We start from the raw sequence: 26466 nt of genomic DNA, 5'->3' as shown, positions 1-26466 counted from the left end.
GACGGTCAACAGGATTTTTTAAAAATTCTAAATGATTTGGGGAACTTTTCAATTTTGGGTCATTTGCAGTTCTGAAAATCGATATATTTTAAGTGGATCGTCTTGTTGATGTATAGCAATTTATAATGAAATAGCCATTGGCCATAAACAATAGAAGTCTGACTGACTGAAGCAGTTGCAGCTCCTCTCTATTTTATCCTTATGTTCTTTTCTCCCCATAGGGTGGCTGGATTCAAAAGAAGACGGAAGCTGATCAGAAGACACCAAAAGCCGTTGAAATTTGCTCTTCCATTTAACAATACAGGTGCAGGAGCCCTGTGTGATTTTACAACTGACCACCCAATGGCTACAGGGTGATAGGACAAGTAAAAGAAAAAAGTGGATTCCATAGACTATAATGCACTGTAACTTTCTGAGAAGACTGCCCGAAAGACAGACATATTGATGTCTTCTTGCTGAAAAGCTTTTAGTGTGCTTGTATTTTCTGTCAAGTAACTTTTAAAATCAAAAGTTAGTATCTGAAGTTGGTATCTGAAGAAGTATGCATGCACACAAAAGCTTATACCCAGAACAAATGTAGTTGGTCTCTAAGGTGCTACTGGACAATTGTTTAATTTATTTTAAAATCAAAGTTTGCTTTCAATTGGAAACTCGGTTTGTCCAGAGAGACTATCTTATGGCTTCTAGGAATACTACTGCATAGAGATGGTGAAATGAATAGTTGACAAACTGGGACATTTCCTAGGAAACCACTCTACTGCTTGTTAGGAAAGGTATCTCTCTCAAGTTTTGAACTTGATTTTATGTACAGATAATCTAGTCAGTATAATAAATATATTTATTAGGTCTGCAATATTGAGTTAAACATTTTAAAAGGCCCCCTGGATTAATCAGGTGACAATCTGGCTTTTGGGTTTTTTTACAAAATGACTTTTTATAGCAGATTTTGAGAGGCACTTTAAGGAGTAGTATTGCCTCTTCTCTGCTGTACAAGACAGAATGTCTCTTCTAAGACGGTGCTTGCTGTGGCCTGGGTATTCATTGCGTAAAAACAAAGTATGTTTCTCCCCTTCCTCAAAACTCATATGCACACACATTTTATTAATTTAAGCCATTTTTTCCCTGTAACAAACAGCATGCTATTTTTGGCTGCAACAACAGGCTATCATATATGCCCAATATTCGCCTGGATGCAAATTAAGTGAGCAAAGGTCTTGCATCTCACAGGTCAGTGTCACTTCAGGTGGCTAATCGAAACAGCTAAGTAGTGCCATATGCCAGGGGGCATTAGAGCAGCTTACCTAAAAGGCAAGAGAAAAAATAGACCCCGAGTCCAAATAAGGAAAGGCTGGCCACTGAGGTCACAAGACATTACCGTGGTGTTTGTGTGTGATTAAGGAGTTTTTCAAGGTGGATTCACAGACTAGGGAACAGCAAGCAGTAGCTCCAGGGCCAAATCAAGTCCGCTATCAGTAATGCTATTTTCTTGCCCTCTTTAGTTGTCTATGCCTACCCCTGACCTGTTATGCTCCATCTCATCCTCAAAGTGGCCCTCCAATTAGAGGCTCAGAGTAAAGGAAAGCAGAGCGAGTATACTGATTTGAGCCAGTGGTTCTTGCTAACCTCTGCAGGGCTGAAGGACCAGACAGCTCTGCAAGGGTGTCTAGTTGATTTGGTTGGTGCACAAACCAATGACCTGGTTGACCTCCAGAAACCAGAGATGACCCAGACAACCAACACAATCACTTCTTATTCTCATATCTGCTAAGACAATGAAATGGTTGGGTTGAGTAGGACTTAGGTGGTGGCAAACTCTTTAAAAAGTATTAACAGTGGCTAAAAACAGGTGGGCAGATTCTTCTAAAGAAGACCTTCCTGGACCCTGGTGATTTCACTAGCTATCACTGAGTTGCAAATCTCCTTTTCTTGTTTCAAAGTGTGTAGATGTGAGGCTCCAGGTATCCTGAATGACGCTCATTTTCTGGAGCCATTTTTATCTGCCTTCTTCTAGGCAGATTGGGAACTGAAGTGGCTTTGGTCAACCACTGGTCAAACTGTAATAGGAGAGTGACAGAAGGCATGTGTCCATTCCCTGACATCTCACAGCCACAATATTTTTCAGAAATGCCTGTCTGGTTTGGGTACACTGCTTTACACTTATTCCTACCTGATGATCATTTGCAGAATGTTGGGCTGGGTGGCTGCAGTTTGGCACCGGGGCAGCTATGCTCCAGTGCTCCACAGACTTCTGCACTGCCCCCCAGGCTACCTATCAATTATATGAAACCACTGAAAGAAGTAATCAGAGGAGCTGGAGGTAGATTTCATTATGGAGATAACACCCATATCTCTCTCTCTCTCTCTCTCTCTCTCTCTCTCTCTCTCTCTTACATGTGGTCCAGATGTAATCATGGATACTCTGTGCAGATGCCTAGAGTTAGTAACAGGCTAGATGAGAGCTAAGAAACTGAAGTTCAATCCCAAAACAGATTTGCTGCTAATATTATCAATCTAGGAAAGTAGTATTCAGCCTATTCCTTATGGGGACCACCCCCTCTTAAAGACTAGGCGTATTAACAACTACCAGTACTGCCCTGTCACAAATCCCCCCCCCCCTTTTGGGCAAGGTACTTGAAAAGGTCATGGTGACACAGCTGCAGGCTTAAAGGGGAGTGAAGGGATAGTGTAGATGTGACCCTGTGACTCTTAATAAATCTGTCATTGGCTTTTGATACCATTGATTATGATATCCTTCTAGGTTGTCTATGGAAGATGGGATTTGGGTGGCGCTGTTATACAGAGTTTCCTATCTTATCTCCAAGGATGGTTACAGCACTGGCTGAGTGCTTCTCAGTCCCCTGGGTCTTGAGCTATGGGATACTACAAGGTGCTATGCCGTCTCCAGTGCTACTGAACACTACATGAAGCTGCTAGGAGTGGTCACTAAGAGATCTGGCACAAGGTGGCATCAGTACACCAATGATACCCAACACTGTTTCTCTGTAACATCTGGATTGGGGATAGCTGAGATGACTGGATGCAGCAGTGGGCATGAAAAAACAACGAGTGTGAATCCTGGCAAGATGGAGGCTTTGCGCATGTTTCCTGGCTCTGAAAATTTGGTAAATTGCTTGCCTTGGATGGGGTCACACTCTCCCTGAAGGAGCAGGTGTGTAATCTGAGGGCACTCCTGGATCCACCCATCCCTGGAGGCACAGGTGTCTGGGATGGATAAGAGTGCCTTTTACCAACTGTTCCTGGATTGGGACAGCTTGGCCACCATTGTCCATGCATTGGTAGTGCCAAGTTGGACCACTGCCATGTGCTCTATGTGGGGCTGCCCTTCAGGTTGGTGAAGAGACTGTAGCTGGTGCAGAATGTGGTGGCCAGGTTGCTTGTGGGAACCTGCATATAACATCTTGCTTCTGGGAATTCCACTGGTTGGCAATTTAAGAATAAGAGCATATGGCCTGTCTAGTCAAGGAGGACCGGAGCGCAACAGCCCTCTCCCCGCCTAAGGTTTCCAGCTGCTGGTATTCAGAAGCGTATAGTTTCTGACAATGGTAGCTGAGTAGAGCCATCGGAGTGAGCAGCCACTAATTGTCTAATAATAATAATAATAATAATAATAATAATAATAATAATATTTTTATTGTCATTGCCCCCTCTCGGGGACAACGAAATTACTTGGCTGCTCCATCTACCCAGGTAGGGCACTCCACACAAAATCAAAACAACTATAAAAACACTAATTAAAACAATACAGTATAAAACAGCAAGGAAGATTAGATGACTTTCAAAGTCCAGGCTTCCCATTCAGGGCCGAGATCGCTCTGGGGAAAAAGCTGTTCTTAAGACGGCTCGTTCTTGTCTTCATCGTCCTGTATCTCCGTCCCGACGGCAGGAGCTCGAAGAGACAGTGACCAGGATGCGATGGATCTTTTACTATGTCCAGTGCCTTCCTATGGCACCTTGTGTCATAAATCTGCTCTAAGGTGGAGAGTGGGCAGCCAACAATGCTCTCTGCTGCCTTAACAACTCTGCACAACCCTAACCTGTCCCGGGTAGTACAGCTTCCGTACCACACACATAAGCCATAAGTGAGCACGCTTTCAATGGCACAGTGATAGAAGGCAAGCAGCAGTTTCTGCGGAAGATGGTTTTTCCTTAGTATTCTCAAAAAGTACAGTCTCTGCTGCGCCTTCTTCACAAGCCCCCTTGTGTTGACACTCCAGGACAGATCCTCTTGTAATTCAATGCCCAGAAATCTGAACGTTGTTACCCTCTCCACACAGACCCCATCAATCAAAAGTGGCTGGACGTTGCTCTTCTGTCTCCTGAAGTCCACCACAAGCTCCTTTGTCTTCCTTGTATTTCTGAGCAAGTTGTTAGCTCTGCACCACTCTGTCAGCCGCTCCACCTCATCTCTATAGTCTGCTACAGACTAAGATAAAGGTGCTGGTACTAACATATAAGGCCCAATACAGCTCAGGAGCAGGCTAATTTAGAGACTGTGTTATCCAATATATATCCAGCAGGTCACTGCGGTCTGCAGAAGAGCTGCTCCAGCAAGTTCCAAAAGATCAGAAGCCCACTCCCTGGCAACTCAAAGCAGGGCTTTCGGCATGGCTACCTGTTCTGTGGAACAGCATTCCTGTCGAGATCTGACAAGTGACCACTACTTGCACTTTCTAGAAACGGTTTAATACATTTTTTTTTCATGGTGTGGTTTGCCACCTGGATGAATGGGTCTCTGCCATCGCTGTCTATTTTTTTTAAAAAAAAAATCTGCTGATTTCTATCGCACATGGCCTTGAGAGACTTGTGTAAAGAGGATGAGTAAATTCATTCTGTTGCTCCCCCTCCTCCAGGCTCAATTAAAGGTGCTGTTTTTGGCTTTCAAAATCCTAAACATCCTGGGGTTTGGGTTCCCAAGAGACTGCATTATTCCACACAAGCCTGCCCAACCAACCATTGGAGGCCCTTCGCCCCTGCATTCAGCGCCCAGGAGAGTGGCTCAAAAAGAGGAGGTCTTTTCGAGGGGGGTGCCAATTTAGAGTTCCCTCTTCCTTTCCCAGACCACCACTCCTCTGCTTTCAACTGAATGCTTTTGAGGTTTCATTTCACACACAAGCATATAACATTTAGTAAGGCCCAGATTAAGATTATAGTCGTAACTTGGTCTGCTTCTCTCTTTTTTCTTCTTCAAATGCCAGCATCAATAATGGTTAAACCTTAGTGATAACATAGGGAACTCTGGCATTTTTTATTTGTATTTTTTTAAAAAATGGCAGAGATTCCTTCAGTAAATCTCTCTCCCTGTGATTTATTTCTAGCTACAAATATACTTAACAACCCACTTCAAGTGCTTCTCTCCCCCGCCCCCCAAATCATCAAGACACATGCAGTTTTTCCTGTTCCATAAACAAACCACCCTCCCCTGGGAAAGGAGAAACTACACCCACTTTCTCAACAAGCAAAGCAACCAGGAGACATAATAAGCCAGCAGCAGAAGAAGAAGGGTTCCCTAGATCTTAACAGTCATTGCCAGTGAGAATGAAATGAGTATGAGAGAAAGCTATGTATGTCAGCACTAACAGAAGGGCTAGAAGCATGAAAAACCTGGAAGTTTCCTCTCACATGAAAATCAGACCAAGAATTCAAACTGTGTTGTGCCTTGTAAAATCTGAGCCAGAAGTTATTCTTTGCAGTGTTAGCTGCATTGGCTGTTGTGGAAAAAATTCCTGGTGCCTGCCTGCCTGGTTGCGTGGGGGATGTGCAAGACCGTACCTGTTCCAGGTGGCGTTGGAGCAGGCCCGTCGCTGCTGGGTCCCCCGCTCATCCAAGGATGCCGGCTCTCTCTTGCCGAGGTCACTGAGGCTGGGTGAACTCATGAACTTCAACCTGCGAAGAGTCCTCATGGTCAAATGTGTTGTTTTGTGCGTGGCAGCTAGAGAAAGACCATCCTTTTTACAACACACACACACGCAGCTGGAGCAGCAGCTTCTCCGTTTGCTGTTCAAAAATGAAACTTAAAAAAACAAAACAAAAAACAAAGAAGAGAGAACCAGTCTCTACAGAACACACCTCGGCCAGCAAGAAAACAAACCTTTAATCAGATCAACTCTGACGTCATAAATTGTGGTTAATAATTTCTCCAGGCTTTTTTTTTTTAAAGCTGAACTTCTCATTGCTGTCCTTTACATATTAAGGGGCCCTTTAAACTGGAAGGTTGTGCAAAACTTTTTCTCATCCCCATTGTAAAAAAAACCTGAGAATCTCATTCCGCATGCACGTTCCACCTGCCGTAGTAAAAGCTTCACTGAATTCTCAAGAGTCCCCCCCCCCTTCTCTTGTAACCGGAGCCAATAAGGGAGGGGGAAGCAACCCACGAAGGGTGACGTATGGAGGGGGTTGCATAGGGAAGTTTCGTAACCACCGATTCTTTGCCACATTACAACACACAAACTCTCTCTCTCTCTCTGTGTGTGTGTGTCTTTCACCAGGGCAAATAACAAATCTGCTTGTCTAAGAGGTTGCTTAAGCTGAAAGCACAAGATAAGCCTCGTGGGCAAAACAGGAGGTCTGTTTAAGGAGATGTGGGTGCTTCGGAAAAAGCATTTCAAAGATGTCCTGCAGCGCTGGTTGCTGGGGGCGCTTCCACCGCATAACAGCTTCAAAGGCGAAGTTTTGCAACGGGGCGGGGGGCATATTTGGTCTCTAAAGCACCACAACCTGGAGAAACAGACAGAGATGACTCAGCTTGAAATTTTAAAAAGTGGGAGGGGCTCAGCAGCATATATGACAGAGCAAAGCCGTTTGCAGTTGAAATAGCCTAGCAAGAGCTTCTGCTCTTTTTCTAAGGCAGGGGTCAGCAACCTTTTGCAGTCGTGGGCTGTCCCTCAGACCATGTGGGGGGCCAGACTATATATATATTTTTTTTGGGGGGATGAACGAATTCCTATGCCCCACAAATAATCCAGAGATGCATTTTCAATAAAAGGACACATTCTACTCCTGTAAAAACACGCTGATTCCCGGACCGTCCGCAGGCCGGGTTGAGAAGGCAATTGGGCCGCATCCGGCCCCCGGGCCTTAGGTTGCCTAGCCCTGCTCTAAGGCAGGCCGTGTATCCACCCAAAGTGGGAATTTAAGTATCCTGGCATCCTGAGATTTTCCATTCTCTTGTAAAAATATTCTTCAACTCTCTAGGTACACTGAAGAGAGCCTATAGGCAGTTATCTGGTCACAATACTCCCCTAACCCCAAATCACAAAAGAAATGCACAATATTAGGGGCCCCTCTGCCCCCAAACCACTCACGTTGAACAGATCTCTTGCAAGAACAGTTTATTTTGGTAGGTAAGTGCCAAAAACATCTGCACCTGCCTCTCAGCCCGGATTTGCATGTTACAGTTTAACAAACACATCATATGTCAACCATGTGCTTTTGCGGTAAACTCCAGTTGTCTAATCTACTCAATTTACTATACAGTGTCTAATGCTTATAATAATGATATTAATCACTATGAACAAACACATAGTATGAACATGTAAAGAAGCTACTAGGATTTACTTCAAACAAAAACAAAACCATAATTTATAATCTAGAAACAAATGCAAACAACTGAACGAACGAGCCCCCAAAGGAGAGCCCATAATAAGTGGGGTTGTTAGGGGAGGCTAACCTGTGCCTTTGGAAGATAACGTACAGGGATTCTAAGTTTCATGTTCAAAACTCTCCACCCCAAGGCGGACTTCACTAAACATGATTTCGAGTGGGCACATTGAGCACTACCTGCCAGGCCAAAGAATGTGCTCCCCAAGCCCTGCGCCATTATGTATTTTGTGAGAGTCACAAAAATGGATTGAGATTCCTGCACTGCAGGGGGTGGACTCGATGACCCTTGGGGGTCCCTTCTAACTACATGATTCTATGAAATTCTAGGATTCCATAGAAGGAGGAGATCTGGCGGTGGCCTCGCCCATTAAGGAAGATTACATATAACGTAATGAGGCATCTAATCATAAGCCTGCATTTTATTAATGTTTGATCAGGTTCCTAAATTAAATGGGCTTAGATTTTCAAATGTTTCATGCCAGGCAAGAAGACTAGCTGTTTAGAGAACACTGGCAATGTTTTCCTCCTAGACAAGGGGCCCCTTGATTGATAGCAGAAAACAATTCTCAAAGTCGTAAAAAGGGGGAATTACGGGCTGAGAACGAGGACACTGACCCTACATGTTACAGAAGATAAAAAAGGCAGAGATAAACATAATTAGGAATGAGTAAATAGTAAAATAATACCAATGTGCCTCCCAGTAAAATGAGCCAGATCTTCTTTCTAAGGTTAAAAGGCCAAGACCAAATGGAGAAGCATCTAGCTGGCAGAAAGAGAGCATTTTTGGGAAGTCTTTTTTTAAAGCTGTTTCTTTCTTAAACTGAGAGAGTTAAAGGGCAATAAATGTTGGGAAGAGCTAATGGGAAAAGCAGCTGGCTGAAGGGGGGGGTGTAAACTGAAGAGGCTTCTTTTGAAACTGTTTTAAACTGAGTTCCTTTTTCTACTTTACAAAGGCCTTATTCCTTTTAAGAGGCTACCTGTGTTGTGTATTAAATATATTGGCTTAAATGTAATTATGCAAAGGATTTAAGAAATGCTAGATTCTTATTTCATATAGTTGTAAGAGTTGTATTTATCCTGAAATTAAGTCAGCCACCAGCCTAGCCCCCCTGCCAGACAGGAAGACGCCATCCAAGCAGTCCTGATATATAGTGGTCAGGCATTTGTTTGGAAACCTTCAAATGAAGGAGATCTTTCAATGTTGATGTGAAACTCAAGATCCTTGACATATGTTTAAGATAAAAATTTAAGATTAACCATTTGTTTTAGAAGGCAATAGGGCAAGGAGGGCAAGAGGTGAGCTGGTAATTAAGATTCCTTGTTGAGACACATGTAAGATATATTACTACTTATTTGTCATTTATAGATGTAACAATATATAGCTCTTTGTGTTCCATATAAGGACAGGAGGATATGGGTGTATCTTTTAGGATTGGTTATAGCAATCAGCCAATAGGAAATCCAACCAGGCTGATTGGACAGAGGCAGCCAAAGGAGGAGCAAAGGGGGCTGGATTAAGGGAATATAAGTGCTGGCCATAATGGCAGGAGGCCAGGCCAGAGCTTGGTAACCATATACCACTGTGCCTCTCATTTATTTGTCTGACAAATAAATTATTATTTTTAATTTCTCTATTGCTGCGTTGAATATTTCATTCCAGCTAAGCGTTAACCACAAGCAGGGTGCTACAGTACAACGGTGATGGTGTTCCCAGAAACTCTTGAGAAAGTGCAATACGTTTAGGAGGAAAGGATCTACTATAGATGGGGCTTCCCATTTTAGCTATGCTTGGCAAATAGACAAAGGATGTATTTTTTGCTGTTTGGATTGAGTTTATTAAATGCGCTAATCAAAGTCACAACACCAGATTGTATCTGTCTGTGATCATATATGGCGGAGAGAGAAGAAATGACATGCAAATGTGACCAATGGGCATAAATACCCCTGGAGACTAACAATAAAATGCTTCAGTAAAAAACAAACAAAAACAAAGAACAATTTTGCAAACTCCAGTACAATAAAGAACAGTAACAAAGCAAGCAGTGACTGGTCTCTCGTGCGTCATTATTCCAGTATTTGACTGGAAAGAAGTGGTATCCATTGAAATCAGGTTAGCGATAATACAGCCCCTCCATAACCCAGCGTGGGTAGTTGAGAGGTGATGAACTCTCAAGAAGTATTTATGAAAGTTAGAAACGGAAACCACACCATGTCAAATATAGCCTGGCTCCTTGCTTTCCACATATCATGTGCTAATATTTCCATGAGAGCAAGATACAAAACATGCTTAAACCAACTTGCAACTAAAAAAAAACAGAGGACATTTCCCAGCCTCTAGCTTTTGCTAATCTGCCTACAACCCCTAGTGGTGCAGCAAGAAAACTGCTGGCACATTTGCAAAGCTAAGCAGGCTCTGGTAAAGTTTCAGATTAGATGAGGGACCGTGTGTTGAGATCTCAGAGTCCTGCAAGTTCCCAGGGGTTCCAGGGTTTCCTTGGATTGAGTTTGCTGTATGATATACAGTGGTACCTCTGGTTAAGTATTTAATTTGTTCCGGAGGTCCGTTCTTAACCTGAAACTGTTCTTAACCTGAAGCACCACTTTAGCTAATGGGGCCTCCTGCTGTTGCTGCGCCGCCGGAGCACGATTTCTGTTCTTATCCTGAAGCAAAGTTCTTAACCCAAGGTACTATTTCTGGGTTAGCGGAGTCTGTAACCTGAAGCGTCTGTAACCTGAGGTACCACTGTATGGGTTATGTGAGTTAATGATATATGGTTTATTTATTCATATATACCATCTAGCTTATTTACTCATCTAGACCACCTGAGTCTACAATTGAGGGGCTCACATAATACCCCAAGAGGGTCTTGCTGCTCCCACAGCCACAGCCTTGGATCCCAGCAAGAATCAGGCATGACTCTGTTTCCCAGCTGCCCAGCCTACAGCTTGCAGTTCTGCCCAGCCTGCTTCTAGCTTCACACACAACCCTGCTTTTGTTTTTCTAACTAGCAGACAGTTATTCTCTGCTACAGAGCCACTTCCTTTGTTACCTTAATGACCCACACTTTGAAGGCCATTATGGTCCTTGACTGGCTAATGCAGCAACTGAATACCTGCTGGATCCACAAATTCACAACACCAAGTTTTTTATGGACAAGGTTGGGGCAAGTGAAAATATAGAAAGGAGAGCTAAAGGGGCTGCTTTTGGGACCACCTGGTTAGTTAATTTAGAAAAATTTTCTCAGAAACGTGCCAGATGCTATTGAATATGACTGTTGGTGATTTCCAAGGTCTGCAGAGTGAGAGACAGATCTGGGAGAAATGTTTTCTGATTCAACCCGAGAAAGGAACTCTTTGGCACTGTGTACCATACAACACAATCTCAGCACCACTGAAGCCTCTCTGAAACTAATTTGCTGTTGGTGCTTCACTCTGGCAGAATTAAGTCATGCTAACCCATCCCTATCACCTTCATGCTTAGAGGAAGATGAATAAAATGAATCTGGATCTTGGGAAGACAACGGGTGCTGTGGGTAGATGGTTCCTATGCCTGTTTTGGACAGAGCTATACTCCCTCTAAAGGAGCAGTGACATATCTTGGGGGTCGTCCTGGATTCATCCTCGTCTGCCACTGCATTCAGGCATGGCTCCAGGCCACTTCCAATGCAGATGTTATGGAGAAACGGCTGCAGGTCATCAGCGTAACTGGGTCCTTCTGGACAGAAAGAAGAACAAGAGACACTCCAGTTCAATTTGAGGTTTGCTTGAGGAGGACACACTTCCTGGGCTCTAAAGACATGGAGGTGGGGGTGGCAGTGCTCACGTGACCCCCAGTGCCCTTCCATGACATCAATAAGCAGTGAGGGGCTTAAGGGGGTGAATCCACACCTTTCCCCTCATGTTCTGTTTTTCTTCTCCAACTGACGCAACACCCCAAGGCTCCTGGAGGCAGCTGAGCATGCTCAGTTATTCCTGGGTTCTTTGGGGGGGTGCCCCACTTTGGTTTGTCAACGTTTGGTGTTTCTGCATACCTCAGGCCCTAGGCAGTCATCCTCCTGCATCTTTCTCCTGCCCACTGGGCGCCTTCAAAATTCCACCTCACGGGGAGGGAAATGTGCATGCTTGGCTCTCATTGAGCTTTCAGTTTTTTTCTTTACCGTTTTCTGCCAAGTATGCAGAAATCCCTGCCTAGTCTGGTCGCGTTTCATTGCCTTGATGACAGGTACAGGACCACCAAGTTTGCTATTAGAAGGGATGGTGATAAAGAAGAAGATGATTTAACACTTCACAAACTCTGTCCAATGTGCAGATACTTTTAAACTGATGTATAAGATCAGGGAAAGTTCATCTAATAACAACTGATAATGAAACAGTTGAAACTCCCTGCTCACCTCTGTGCTGTGTAAATTGTTCCTTAGCTTGCCTACCTTGCAGAATGTTAATTGGCTCTCTGAACAGGGCGACCTTGAAGTATCAGCCGGAGAACCACAGAACTGTCTCCTATGCTTATATATGGTGCGGGGCCTGCTATTGCCTGGGAAATCAGAGCTGTGGGTTGTTCAGGACTTTACTTTCCCACAGCCCTATTTTACAACTCAAGATTATTCCTCTTAACGGTCTTGATTTTAAAAACCACACACACAAGTACCCACACGGCAAGATAAAGATAGGCTACGAAAATGGCCTGCCAGAAGGGGATGGAGCCAGCACTTTGGGAAGGAGAATAAAAGGAGCTGCTTCAGAGAGAGGATTCTGATGGGGAGATGGTTTAAGAGAGAAAGAAGGTTGGTCCTGGTCTGTGTGTGTAACATCCACCCTGGGAAAAATATCTACAGCTAGAGAAAGGAGTCTCTGAGCTTAGATAGGAAGACGGTGTTGAGTGTCTTGGGAGAGCATTCAGACAGGAGTTAACCGGAGGGCTGAGTTGGAGCCAGGAGAGGGAGAAGCTGTGAGGATACTGTCTCCTTGGGTCTCCTTCCCGTCAAGAGGGGAGAGATCTTCCAGAAAGAGAAGACTCCCAAACCAGGAAAAAGGGGTGCATGGGGATCCCCTGGGTCTGTTAGACTGCCAGAGGTATCTCAGGAGTATGACTGGTCAAAGGCTGGGAAACGGACAGAAAGAACCAAAGTATTAAGCTGTAACACCTACACAACAACTAAGTTAAGGAACTGTAGTGAAAGAAGTGGAAATAAACTGAGCATTTACCATCTAGTCTAAAAACCTGTAACATCTAACTGAGGAGTAATAACTGAATTAAAGCAGCTGACATTTAAAAGAAGCTGTGCATTTATTACCTTGTTTAGAAGCCTGTATCATCCACTAGATTAAGTATAATTATTAATAAGTTAACTGTTTCCTGAAAGAACATTATCTCCTGACACATCCTTTGTTTTATCAACTTCGTTCTGTAAACTAAATCTTTCTTTATTGGTTCAGCTCCTGCCTGAGTCTTCAAGGATCTAAGTTTACCCTCACAGAAAAACCAAGATATACCTTGTGGTGGTTATACAGGGTCTACAGAGAGGGGATCTGCCTCCCTACCTCCCTTTGGGAGAGAGGAGGAAAGGGGAATTGGTGAGAGCTGCCTCTTCCCTCTCCACGCTTTTCTGCTGGTTGGAGGGTCAGGTCATGGTCCCAATTGTGGCAGCAAACAGGACCTCAACCACTAATATTACATTTACATTTCACGTTTGCAAGCCTGTTTGCAGAATATGGGAAGGTGGTAAAAAGCAGCCACGCCTGAAGTCTCCTTTTTATCCTTTGAGCTTCCTGTTATCTCGCTTTCAGCAACCTCCTATGCAAGACCTCAGCTGCTATGTGGTCTTCAGCGCATGAAGGAAATGCAACCCTAACACCTACACACACTTGAAAAGGACACGCCATTCTTGGCACATCCTGTCCTTTTGCTTCCAGGAAAAATGTCTCCTTATTTTGTTTTCGAGTATGAGCAATGTGGAGTGCATGTACACTTATGGCTTTAAAGGAGGATGAGAGCAGTTCTTAGAGGAGAGGGCTATGGCTGGCTACCAGCTGTGATGGCTCTGCCCTGCCAGCTTGAGGCAGCCATGTTTCTGAATCCCCGTGGCTGGAAACCACAGGAGGGGAAGAGTGCTGCTCCTGTGCTCAGATCCTGCCTGCTGGTCTGGTCAGCCACCATGAGCACAGGATGCATGGGCCGGATCCAGCTGGCTCTTGTGTTCTTATGCTCATGATCTCCAGATATCAGGTTTAGGGTTTTCTTGTGGAAATGCCTCCCTCTACTGGAAGGATGGCTTTGAAGCAACTGAGACCCACTAAAAAATGCACACCTTTCAATGTGAGAAATGATATACACTTGAATTGTTCTAGCCTCTCAGCACCGAGAAAATGAAGAGTACATTTTGAAGTATCTTGAGAGTATACTGAGTGTATGAGTCTTCTGGGCCAGATTCAACTAATGTGATGTGTCAGCAGAGGACAGTGGAAGGACTCCCGCTAGGGCAGAATGAGACCCTGTCATCATAGAACACCTCTACTCAAGAGATCTAAACTGGATGCCCATTTGATAACAGGCCAAGTCGAAGGCGTATATAAAGCAACCAGTTTACCTGAGGGATTGCCTTACCTCAGACATGCCCACTCAGTGGCGTAGCGTGGGTTGTCAGCACCCGGGGCAAGGCAAGTAATTTGCGCCCCCTAACCCATGGATTTGCGCCCCCTAACCCGTGGATTTGCGCCCCCTAACCCGTGGATTTGCGCCCCCTAACCCTAACGCCCAGATGTTGCGGCCGGTGCGGCCGGCCCCCCCTGCACCCCCCACGCTACGCCACTGCGCCCACTTGACCACTTTAACAGAAACATGGAATCACAGAGTTGGGCTCCACTGGTCATCTAGCCCAAGCCCCGACAATGCAAAATCTGGCACACTTACAGGTGCCACATAATATTCATTCCATGCTTGTAGGAAGTCAATATTTTAATGTAGCAGCATCTGCACTTCAGAACTCACTGCTTATTGACATCAGGCAGGAACCTCCACTGCCTGCTTAAAACAGTTTTGTTTAGGCAAGCCTACGCAGTCATATGGAGTTTACATGTTTTATTTCTTGCTAGCTACTGTTGATTTTAATCACCTTTTGAATATTTTAAATATCTGCTTTTATCAATATTTTTTTTTCATATTAAGCAGTATGAATTTTGGACACCCACCCACTTTATATGTAAATTTATAGGCCTCTTAACCCACCATATGACCCTCAAAGAAGCTTAAAATAAAAGCAACCATAAACAGAATTTTGATGCAGCAGTATAACAGAAAAAAGCTACGGTTTAGAAAAGAAAACCCACTACTGAGAATGCAGAAAGGCCTGTTGGAACATCTCTTGAGGAAATTCCATAATGGGTGCGTCACCACTGAATAAGTCCTGTTTCTTGGGGCAGAAGATCTTCATCTTAGATGGCTGGTGGCATCCAATACAGATGACCTCAACTCACAATTTTCCAAGACCTGCCTGAATTAGAAGGTATTTCCTGCTGGTAGGATGATAGCAAAGAAGGAGAGAATTCTATAATATGGGCGCAGCCACACAAAAAAAGCCCGCCTCTCATGGCACCACCAACTGTGCTGCTGATGTTGATGCGGCCGAGAGAAGGTGACCACCCCAAGGATCTCCACACTCGGCCAGGTACATATAGGGAGATACGATATTTCAGGTAGTCTGGGCCATATAGGGCTTTATAGGTTACTTTGACTTGTGCCCAGAAATAGACCAGTAGCCAGTGACGTTGTTTTAACTGGGAAGTACGGCAATATGCTCTCTGTAACTAAGCCCCTGTCAGCTGAAGCTTCTGAACACTCTTCAAAGGCCACCTCGCATAGAATGCGTTGCAGTGGTCCGGTCAGGATGTAACTAAGCCATACAACATTGTGGCCAGATCCAGCATCTTGCAGTTGGTGCATGAGCCATCATTGGGCAAATGCCAACCTGGCCACTGTCAGAATCCAGGAATACACCCAAACTGTGAGTCCGAGTATTCAAGGAGACCCCATCCAACAGTTGTTGAATCCCTGTTCCCTAATCCATCTTCTGCCTGAGTCACGTCTGGATTAAGGCTCAACTTGATCAGCTGACACAGCTTCCTTAGATTGTTTGTTTGTTTAATTCATCTACTGCCCATCATCATAATATCTTAGGGTGGTTCACAGAATAACACACAGGATAAAAACACAAGTAAATAATTAAAACAAAAAAGCAAAACAACAACGCTCTCTTCCCACAGACACATTTAAAAGGTGGGAGAATGTTAATCAGCCAAAGACCTGGCTGAAGAGAAATGTTTTCGCCTGGCACCTATAATATATAATGAAGGCGCCAAGTGAACTTCCCTGGGGAGAGCATTCCACAGACGGGGAGCCACTGCAGAGAAGGCCCATTCTCGTGTTGCCACCCTCCGAGCCTCATGTGGAGAGGTGAGAGGCGGGGGGCGCCAAATTCTGGCCTCGCACAGGTGCCACTGAAATCTGAAAGGCCAAAATCCATGCCTGACTAACCTCCTTTTTCACTACCCTATCTGCCAAACTATGTTTTAGTTTTAAGAAAGTTGAACCAAACTTATGCAGTGTCTCTGTCCCATCCCCATATAGCAAAGTGAGGGAGGGAGGGAGGGAGGGAGGGGCATTCTGTTACTGGCCATTGTTCCCTTTGCTGCCTGTGTTGCTCACTCCTTCAGAATCAAGGGGATGGGGGTGGTGATAATTGCCCTCCCCCCTGCAGGCCACTCAACCCTCCTCTTCCTCTGAGTACATATCTCACTCACATGCGCCTTCTCTTCCCTAGAAGGAGTGTTGGCAATACAGGATGAGTTTTTTGGGGTGAGGGCATGGGCAAGTCAAGGGGTACTTGCCTCCCCCTTCCCCATCACTGGTCTCTGATTCTCTCCCTTCCAACACTGGGGCCTACAAGTCACCCCAGGATCATCTTCTCCCCATAGGGCACACCCCCAAGGCTCTGCCGGCAGTTGACACAGGAGAGCTGCAAACCAACTCTCACCCTATTTTCTAACACTGAGCCATGTACAACCTACCTAGACCTGACCACCCACCTGCTGTTGTCATTACTGCAACCCAGAGTTCCATATCCAACTGAGCCTGGCCTAAACCAGTGTGCAATACTCCAAAGACCCTTCAGGGCAGCAGGTGGGTCTCAAACCCTTAGTGAGTTAGGGACTTCTCCTGCATGCAAAGTCAGGCTCCCGCGAATTGAGCTGATGAGACAAATGTTCGTCGAACGGTAAAGAGGGCGCTTTCTGCATGTGCTCTAGAGGGAAGTGAGGGGCAGATGGGGCCCATCCACCTGGGGAGGTGGCCCATCTAGGAGAAGGAAAACTCATCCTAAACCTCTGCTACCTTGTGACCATACTCATTCATGAGAGAAAGGCTTCAGGAGTAAACCCCGAGAGGAAATCCGTACCCGCTGCCTTGTGGGACATCTTTGGGAGAAGAAAAGGCTAAGGAGTAAGCCCGACACAAATCCCAGCAACTCCTGCCACCAAGATGTGGCCAAAGGCCTTGCTCTGCTTTCCTTTGAACCACATCAGCAAGGCCAAGTGCGTGTGGGGGGGGGAGTCTTGTCATCTGGGCAGCCCAGGACCTCCAGGCTTGTGCCCCAGGGAGGTCACTTTGGTGCTGCAAACACAGTGATTCTGGAGGGACACTCCATTGTGTCTGAGATGGACAGATGCTAACGACAACGTCAGGACAGGACACCCAGTCTGGCCTTCCACCTTATGCCTCTTCTCCCCTCCCTCATGGCTCCCTGCCCCCATCCCAGTGCACAGGCTTCTCCCACAACACCCTCACTTTCTCCCCCTCCCCAGGCTGCCAAATGTCCCAGAGCCACACTCCAAAGGTCTCCCATTTCTCTTGCTCCTGAACCTAGTGAAACATTAACAAATGTAATGCTTCCTGTTGTGGAAGCCAGTAAGTGGGGGGTATCTGATAGGCTGGCAAGCAATCCCAGTAACTCCCCACCCCCTCTGCAGATGGCAAAAAGGAAGCCCCACAGCCTGCAGAGCAGTGCAGGAAGAGAGAGAGAAGTCTCACATCGCCTAGGTAACCAGGCATCTCTCTATCTTTCTGCGCTGTGTTGCAGCAAAGTATGGGGTGGAGGGGGAGAAACAAAACAGCATTGACGTGCATATGCCACATCAGTTGTGGAAAGCATGCATGTGTAAATTGGTGCCCTTCTTTTTAAAACACACAAAAGAGACCGAGAACTGGGGTTCTCGCTTGTGTGTATCTAAGAAGGGAAAATAGCAAACTATATGCATGTATTTTTTAGAGGACAACCATTTCAGTATTATCCAGAGCACAGGGTCAAACACGCTGCCCCTTGTGTCCCTTGAAAGCCCCGTCTCCCACTGTCCATACCCTGCAAGAGGAGGGGAGCCTTCTCTGAGCACAGAGCCCCTCGGGATTTAGGCTGCACCCACACCAAACATCCAGAACACTATCAAGCACCTCACAGAGCTACAATCAATCTCTCTTCCTATGGAACTCGGGGAATTGAGGGCTCTCCTAACAACTTTCAGCAGCCACAACCAACTACAGTTCCCAGAGTTATTTGAGGGACGCCAAGGCTGTTAAAGTGGCATAATAATGCGTGTATTGTGTCCATGCAGCCATGGAACTCTTAGTAAGTCAAGGCCATTTATCTCTTACTGTGAAAATGCCATTTTAGCTTAGAAGTTTTCCAGCTAGGCTTTAATAAATATCTTTTAAAAAAGAAGTTTTCCAGCTAGGGTCCAGGCAACTGTTGGAAACTTACAGGGATTTCTTAATTAAAAATATCAGTAATGGCAAGTGAAACTCTCTTATAATTATATATTTTTTATTTATACCCCGCCAATCTGGCGGGGTTTCCCCAGCCTTGAAGAGTTTCACCTGGCAAGCTAAAACGCATGCACCGATGGAACAATTGTAATAGTGTGACAATGAATTTCGCCCTTGGAGAATAGGTTGTAGATTGCCACAGTTTAGAACTGGAACAGAAAATAGAGTCTAGGGTCACTACACATTATTCTGCGTCACACTCTGCTCAAGGCAAAGACATGCACACATACACATGTTTTGGGAAGTTACATCATGAAGCAGACAAACACTAAGAAACCTTTGAAAACAACAACTAAGCCCTGTTAGGTTTGCACTGCTCATGAAAACTATGAGAAATATGGAGCTGGTTTCAGGAACCAAAGTCGCTTGGGCAACAAAAAGAATCTTTTCTTAAAGTGTAAAGCACTGCATTTGTTATCCAAAGCAGCCTCTATTCTGCTTTAAAAAAATAAAATAAAAAATTAGCTGTGCTCCACTGGTCAAGGCATTCATGCTAGAGGTGAGAGAAAATTGTCTCCCCAAATTATCTATCCTGCTATTTCAGTAGTGAAATTGAGGGTGTTACTTTGATTAATATTCTCAGGGAATTTGTGGGCGAGAGGGGTGGAGAATAAATTTTCCAACAGTTTTTTGGGGGAGTGAGACTGTTTAGCAGCAGAAGCAGAAACCACTGTGTCAGCATCCGGCCAAGCTGTATGACCCACGACACCCCAAATCATGTTGGACTGGTGTAGTGGGGTAGCCAGCAAAAAGAAAGAAAGAAAAAACCACCCAGTGCAGAATTTTTAGAGAATCTGTAGGATGGGGCAGGGCAAAAAAGAAAATTATCTGACATTTTATTCTTCTTCTTCTTCTTCTTTTATTGGCATACCTCCATTCACAACAGTAGTAAATGTTTACATCAATGTTGTTGTTGTTGTTGTTGTTGTTGTTGTTGTAATTTGCATACTGCCCTATACCTACAGGCACAGAGGTCAGGTCTGAGGCAGAGATTGAGGGGCAGCAAACCACACAAAAGTGTTCATTCTGCCATTCCCTAATGCAGGTCCGCCCAACTCGTGACCCATCAAGACGGATACAGCCCCCCAGTGACATATACCGTGCCCTGCCAACACACACATATGCAGCCCCAGGAAAAGAGCCAAAACAGATTTACTAGCAGGCACCGTGCATTCGCTGTATCTGCTCAGCATGGTGAGTCACGAGTTGTGCAGGTGTGTCCTGCTAGCTCAAAGGCAGGAGCTGAGGCATTTTTGAAAGTCCGGCTACATCCTGGACCTGCCTTTCAACCACGCAGGCCGGCTCTTGATATTCTGCTGCTGGAGGCAACAACGCGTTTTGCCATTCTATTTTCTCCTGGCTGCAGCTCCTTTTCCAATTCTGAAGGGAAGAGACTGTCACTCTGCCGCTGGCTTTATGCTGCCCTTAAGATTTTAGGACTATTGCTTTTATTTTATGGGGAATGAATTTGTCATTTCCTGTAAGCCACCCGGATGACATGTTGTTATTGGGTAGAATACAAAGGCAGAAAGAAAAAAATAGAGCAATTCATTCCATTTACAGTAGTACCTCAGGTTACATACGCTTCAGGTTACATACGCTTCAGGTTACAGACTCCACTAACCCAGAAATAGTACCTCGGGTTAAGAACTTTGCTTCAGGATGAGAACAGAAATTGCACGGCGGTGGCGCGGCGGCAGCAGGAGGCCCCATTAGCTAAAGTGGTGCTTCAGGTTAAGAACAGTTCCAGGTTAAGAATGGACCTCCAGAACGAATTAAGTACTTAACCCAAGGTACCTCTGTACGTGCTTGCAAGAAGGGCTGCAATCAGGGCAGCTGCTTGCACACTACAGGCCATCATGTCCAAAGGTTTGGGGGCAGGTGGAAAATGGTGTCCCCGAGAGGATTATCATTTTCCTGGAACCCGCAAGACAGAATTCTGCTGCTTACAGAGTTGGGCTGTCCCTGCACAAATACAAAGCTCCTCTCAGGAGCATCACATCTGAATAAACTGCATCAGAACTTTAAGAAACAACTTACCTGCTGAAGAGTTCAGAGCAAGGGACTGAATTGAAGTGATCAAAAAATGTAGTAGTTCAGTATATCCATGTCACAACTGGAGATTTCGGGGAGTCTAAAGAAGTTGCATGAAGCCACGTAGCTCTGCAAGAGAAGATTTAACATGTTACACTGCAGAAAATTCACTTGCTAATGACATACCTTTGAGCCTTTGCCCAACTACTTTGTTTCTGACCCCTGATCTGTAACTCAGCCCATACCTGCAACCAAAACAACTGTATATGCCTTGCCTGTTTACCCTGCCTCTACTAAGCCCCCTTCCACTATCGTTTCTCTTGTAATGAATTTTAGATTGCAAGCTCCTTGGGACAGTGATCTGTCCTCTTTCACTCTGTAAGATACTATTATTATTACTTACCGTATTTTTCGCTCTATAATTTCCCCCCCCCTTGTTCTCCCCCTCTAAAACAATGTGCATTCTGTGCGTTCAAGGTGCGTTCACCCGAAGCCTCCGGAGCCCAGCGGGAGTTCCCTCTGGGCTCCGGAGGCTTTGGGTTCCTTTCAACCTGCTCTTTGGGGCTGGGGGGGGCGGCAGCGCTGCTTTCCCCCACCGCCAGCCTCCAAACCAGGTTGGGGAGCAGCGCGAAGGAGTCGCGCGCCTTCCCGCTGCCCCCAGAGCTTGTGGGACTGGCATTGCAGCCTTCCCCCCACCTTCGTACAGCCTTCGTATCCTCCGTCTCGCTGTTCTGGCTGCGGGGACAGCCTTCGTAGCCTCCGCAGGGCAGCGGGGTGAAGCAGAGGCTTTGCGCAGCTAACCCCAAGCTAGAACAGCGAGACAGAGCGCTGCGCAGCGCTCCGTCTCCCTGTTCTGGCTTTGGGCTTAGCTGCGCAGCCTGCATTCGCTCTATAGGACGCACACACATTCCCCCTTAATTTTTGGAGGGGAAAAAGTGCGTCCTATAGAGCGAAAAATACGGTATATGTTGCCAAATACAAAGCATTTCTAGGCAACTTACAAGCACAACTGAAAAGCAACCATAAAGTTAAATGATAAACAATACCCCCCTCCTCCCAAAGACACACATCCAGATCCATCCCCCCCCCCACTCCAGGTGTTATCACAATCAGTCAAAATGCTGGGAGAAAAGGTATGTCTTCACCTGGTGCCAAAAGCATGTAAAAGCTGGTGCCAGGTAGTCTTTCCTGGGTAAAGCATTCCATGTACACACCTAATGATTCTGATGTTAACACCACCACCAGCAGCATTTGTGTTATTTTTGAGCGTTCAAAGCACTTCCTGTACATTATCCCAGGGATCATATAGCCACCATGTACGGTAGGTTTGAGTTGTTATCCAAATGTTGCAGCAGTAAGGCTGAGGGTGAGAGAATGTGCCCAAGGCCACAGGAAAGACACAACAAACATTTCCAAATGTACCTGAAAACTAGGTCTACCAGCTTCAACTCACAGTTGAGGAATCTCTGGTCTGTGGCTCAATTTAGACCAGCCAGCAGTTCCAGTTCCCTCCCAAGGACCACCTATATGACATCAGGTGTGAGGCAGGTACAGTGCAGTAACAGTTGCAAAGGAACAACTGGGAGGACCATAGAATCATAGAATCATAGAGTTGGAAGAGACCACAAGGGCCATCGAGTCCAACCCCCTGCCAAGCAGGAAACACCATCAGAGCACTCCTGACATATGGTTGTCAAGCCTCTGCTTAAAGACCTCCAAAGGAGGAGACTCCACCACACTCCTTGGCAGCAAATTCCACTGTCGAACAGCTCTTACTGTCAGGAAGTTCTTCCTAATGTTTAGGTGGAATCTTCTTTCTTGTAGTTTGGATCCATTGCTCCGTGTCCGCTTCTCTGGAGCAGCAGAAAACAACCTTTCTCCCTCCTCTATGTGACATCCTTTTATATATTTGAACATGGCTATCATATCACCCCTTAACCTCCTCTTCTCCAGGCTAAACATGCCCAGCTCCCTTAGCCGTTCCTCATAAGGCATCGTTTCCAGGCCTTTGACCATTTTGGTTGCCCTCCTCTGGACACGTTCCAGTTTGTCAGTGTCCTTCTTGAATTGTGGTGCCCAGAACTGGACACAGTACTCCAGGTGTGGTCTGACCAGAGCAGAATACAGTGGCACTATTACTTCCCTTGATCTAGATGCTATACTCCTATTGATGCAGCCCAGAATTGCATTGGCTTTTTTAGCTGCCGCGTCACACTGTTGGCTCATGTCAAGTTTGTGATCAACCAAGACTCCTAGATCCTTTTCACATGTACTGCTCTCAAGCCAGGTGTCACCCATCTTGTATTTGTGCCTCTCATTTTTTTTGCCCAAGTGCAATACTTTACATTTCTCCCTGTTAAAATTCATCTTGTTTATTTTTGCCCAGTTCTCTAATCTGTCAAGGTCGTTTTGAAGTGTGATCCTGTCCTCTGGGGTGTTAGCCACCCCTCCCAGTTTGGTGTCATCTGCAAATTTGATCAGGATGCCCTTGAGTCCATCATCCAAGTCGTTGATAAAGATGTTGAATAAGACCGGGCCCAAGACAGAACCCTGTGGCACCCCACTAGTCACTCTTCTCCAGGATGAAGAGGAACCATTGATGAGCACCCTTTGGGTTCGGTCAGTCAGCCAGTTACAAATCCACTGAGTGGTAGCATAGTCAAGACCGCATTTTACCAGCTTCTTTACAAGAATATCATGGGGCACCTTGTCAAATGCCTTGCTGAAATCAAGGTAGGCTACATCCACTGCGTTCCCTTCATCTACCAGGCTTGTAATTCTGTCATAAAACGAGATCAGGTTAGTCTGACATGACTTATTTTTCAGAAATCCATGCTGACTATTGGTGATCACAGCACATTGACTATGCTGACTATTGGTGATCACAGGATTAAAGCGCATTCCTGATTCTTCCTTTGCCAGAATGGCTTACATCTGTGATGGTTAAATCTGGCACAAAATACAAGCCCTACTAGGTTCAGCTACATTCAATTTCGATCCAACAAAGTGAAATTCAAAAGTAAACCCACAAATATCCATCAGCAGACTCACTGTCCCCAGGGCAGAACTCAGTGGTTGCGTCTAATGGTAGTCCTGCTCAAAGCAGACCTACTGAAAACAATGGGCATAAGTAACTTAGGTCCATTAACTACATAGGCTCAATCCTGAGCCCACTCTAGAAATCCCAAGGGTTTTACTCTGGCATTAATGTGGGACAGAAACTTCCTGGTTAGCTGCAAAGGACACCCTCTCCTTTTCAGGGACTGCAGAGAGGAGGAAATAGCCTTGAAGAAGATGCTTTTCTCACATCCACTCTCCTCCCACTATAGGCAAGGGGTCTTGAATTCAATCTAGTAGACCACCTCCACAAGATTGTCATTAGCTGAACAGCTGCACACTTAGTCTATGGAGCAGATGGCGCAAAATTTCTATGATCTCTCCCCACCCTCCACGTTACTTGGACTTAGGCATGCACAAAAGAGCTAAAGAAATCCTTTCCTGGGGTCTTGTGCATTAGAAGCAGCAGCAGCAGCAACAACAACAGGTCTCTAGGATGACAGATTTACCATCAAACAGCTGTTTGGAGATGTCAAGCCTGCCAGATTTGTGACAAGAACCATGGATGTTCAACTAAAACACCAGCGAAACACAGTTGTTGAAGGAACAACTGAATATCATCAGCTGACACTCAAGCCGTAACTGAGTTGACAGTAAGAAAACTGATAATATCAGACCCACTGCTGACAAAACTTTATATATTTTTAAAGGCCACTTCCCAGCAACCCATCACGCTTCAGGAGGATAGAGTCCTGCACATAAACAGGCAAGGTTATGAAGACAGCTCTCCCAATGCTAAGGGAAAAGGTTGTGTCCCTGAATGCAATTCACTCATAGAGCAAAAAGATGTATTTGAGGAGAGCTTTGTTGTGAGGAACTTCCAACCTAGTGCCAGGGAACCTGGCCTTCACTGGCAGATCTGCCAGTGCAGGCATAGGCAAACGCGGCCCTCCAGATGTTTTGGGACTACAACTCCCATCATCCCTAGCTAACAGGACCAGTGGTCAGGGATGATGGGAACTGTAGTCTCAAAACATCTGGAGGGCCGAGTTTGCCTATGCCTGTGCCAGTGTATTGGTAGACATGGACTGTCACATCTGCTTGAAGGTTGGTTACAAGCTGTATCTTCCGTGCAGGAGAATCCCTGGGCTGTTGTAATGATCTCAGGCAGGCAAGTGAGTCTCTGGCAGTTTTATGTACGTTTATTTACAATTTACATCCGGAGAGCGGCGCCAGGCCTGCCAGCATTAGCTACAAGTTGGTCACTCTGAGTCTTCGCCCCTATCACAACATGTAGGGCACCAAAGTCCAGTCCATCCTCTTTTGTACTTCCGTTGCATCTTAACCCTTTCGGCTCTTCTGGTTCAAGGAGAAGATGGGTGACACCCCCCCCCCCGGTTATCAAATGACAATTCCTCCTTGTTGCATCTCTGTCTCCCTCCTTGTTGCATAGCAACCCCCTCGATGTCTTCCGTCTCCTCCCCTTCCTCTGCCTGTGAGCTCCCCAAGTCTGGGAACACTTGATAAAGGGGGGGCCGAACTACCCCACTCCTGCTCTGACTGTGGCTGCGATCTCTCACTTCCAGAGTCAGACTTTGTCTCCCTTTGTACAGGCATTCCTTCATCTCGAGACTGTCTCTTCCCAGGTGTTCAATTCAGCCACGTCCCTGACAGCTGTTAAGGATATGCAAAAGGGAGTCTGAACTGAAGGCAGGGAAGGGGGCTAGTGCTGGTGACTTGTGGAAGTCAGCTGGTAGTTCACCACCCCTCATATCAACAGAGTCCTCAGATATTTCCTGCTCCCAGCAGACAGCTTCTTCCAGAGTTCCTGGTTAAGGGGAAACTCCTCTCCCACACAGTTCAAAGTAGCAAAGTCTTTAATGTCTCCAGACACAAGATAAAACTAAGCACTGCTATTTCCTAGATGCGGTTCTTCTGGCCTTTGAAGTAAAGATACATATGTACAAAGAGAGCCACTAACACTATCAACATGCTAGCTAATGCTGTGTAAATCGTGCAGCCTCTTCCCTTGACTCTCCAAGATCCAGAGTCAGATCCTGACATCAAACAGGATAGCAAAAGGGCCTGAAGCAAGACAGGGACAACAGGACAGGAAACAGGAAGCACATAAGGAAAGCAATGCCCTGGAGACTATTATACCTGTCTCTACACGTAGGCATATTTCCTGAACCAATGGGAGGGTTCCAGTTACAGATAGGTAGCCGTGTTGGTCTGCCATAGTCAAAATAAAAAAATTCCTTCCAGTAGCACCTTAAAGACCAACTAAGTTAGTTCTTGGTATGAGCTTTCGTGTGCATGCACACTTCTTCAGATACACTGAAACAGAAGTTGCCAGATCCTTCTATATAGTGAGAAGGTGGGGAGGGGTATTACTCAGAAGGGTGGTGGGAATGGGAGATTGGCAGATAGCTGAGATGAGCCTGTTGACGACTCTTAACGACTGTAATAGGTCTTACAGGAAAAGGCAAGGGGTGAGAAGGTGAGAAATGGCTTAGTCATGTATAATGAGATAAGAATCCAATGTCTCTGTTCAGACCAGGTCTCTCCATGGTTTTAAGTTTGGTAATGAGTTGCAATTCAGCAGCTTCTCTTTCCAGTCTATTTCTGAAATTCCTTTGTAGTAAAACAGCTACTTTGAGATCTTGTATAGAATGTCCTGGGAGATTGAAGTGTTCTCCTACTCTGACATCAAGAATCACAAAACAGAGAAACCAGTAGGAGAACACTTCAATCTCCCAGGACATTCTATACAAGATCTCAAAGTAAGCCATTTCTCACCTTCTCACCCCTTGCCTTTTCCTGTAAGACCTATTACAGTCGTTAAGAGTCGTAAGAGGTAAACAGGGCTTAGTGAGCAGGAAGAG

The 26466-nt window shown here is 45.6% G+C and overlaps 1 protein-coding gene across 3 annotated transcripts in view; it reads right to left on the bottom strand.

Moving 5' to 3' along the window:
* The window catches only part of PRR5 (proline rich 5), a 70268-nt gene that overhangs the window by 26614 nt on the left and 17188 nt on the right, over positions 1–26466 (bottom strand). Inside the window, exons 2-3 of one of the 3 annotated variants that reach the window (XM_082223246.1) lie at positions 20531–20653; positions 5791–6031 (exon numbers count right to left, since the gene is read on the bottom strand). In XM_082223246.1, the coding sequence (XP_082079372.1) occupies positions 5791–5921 (131 nt within the window). In that variant the 5' untranslated portion in view covers positions 5922–6031; positions 20531–20653. Of the gene's footprint in view, positions 1–5790; positions 6032–6109; positions 6333–20530; positions 20654–26466 lie in introns of those variants that run through there. The other 2 variants (XM_082223247.1, XM_082223248.1) reach the window with 2 other exon arrangements.

This window comes from Podarcis vaucheri, assembly GCF_965113315.1.
Source record: "Podarcis vaucheri genome assembly, chromosome: 5".
Classification (NCBI taxonomy): Eukaryota; Metazoa; Chordata; class Lepidosauria; order Squamata; family Lacertidae; genus Podarcis; species Podarcis vaucheri.
This window is presented reverse-complemented; position numbering and strand designations above follow the sequence as displayed.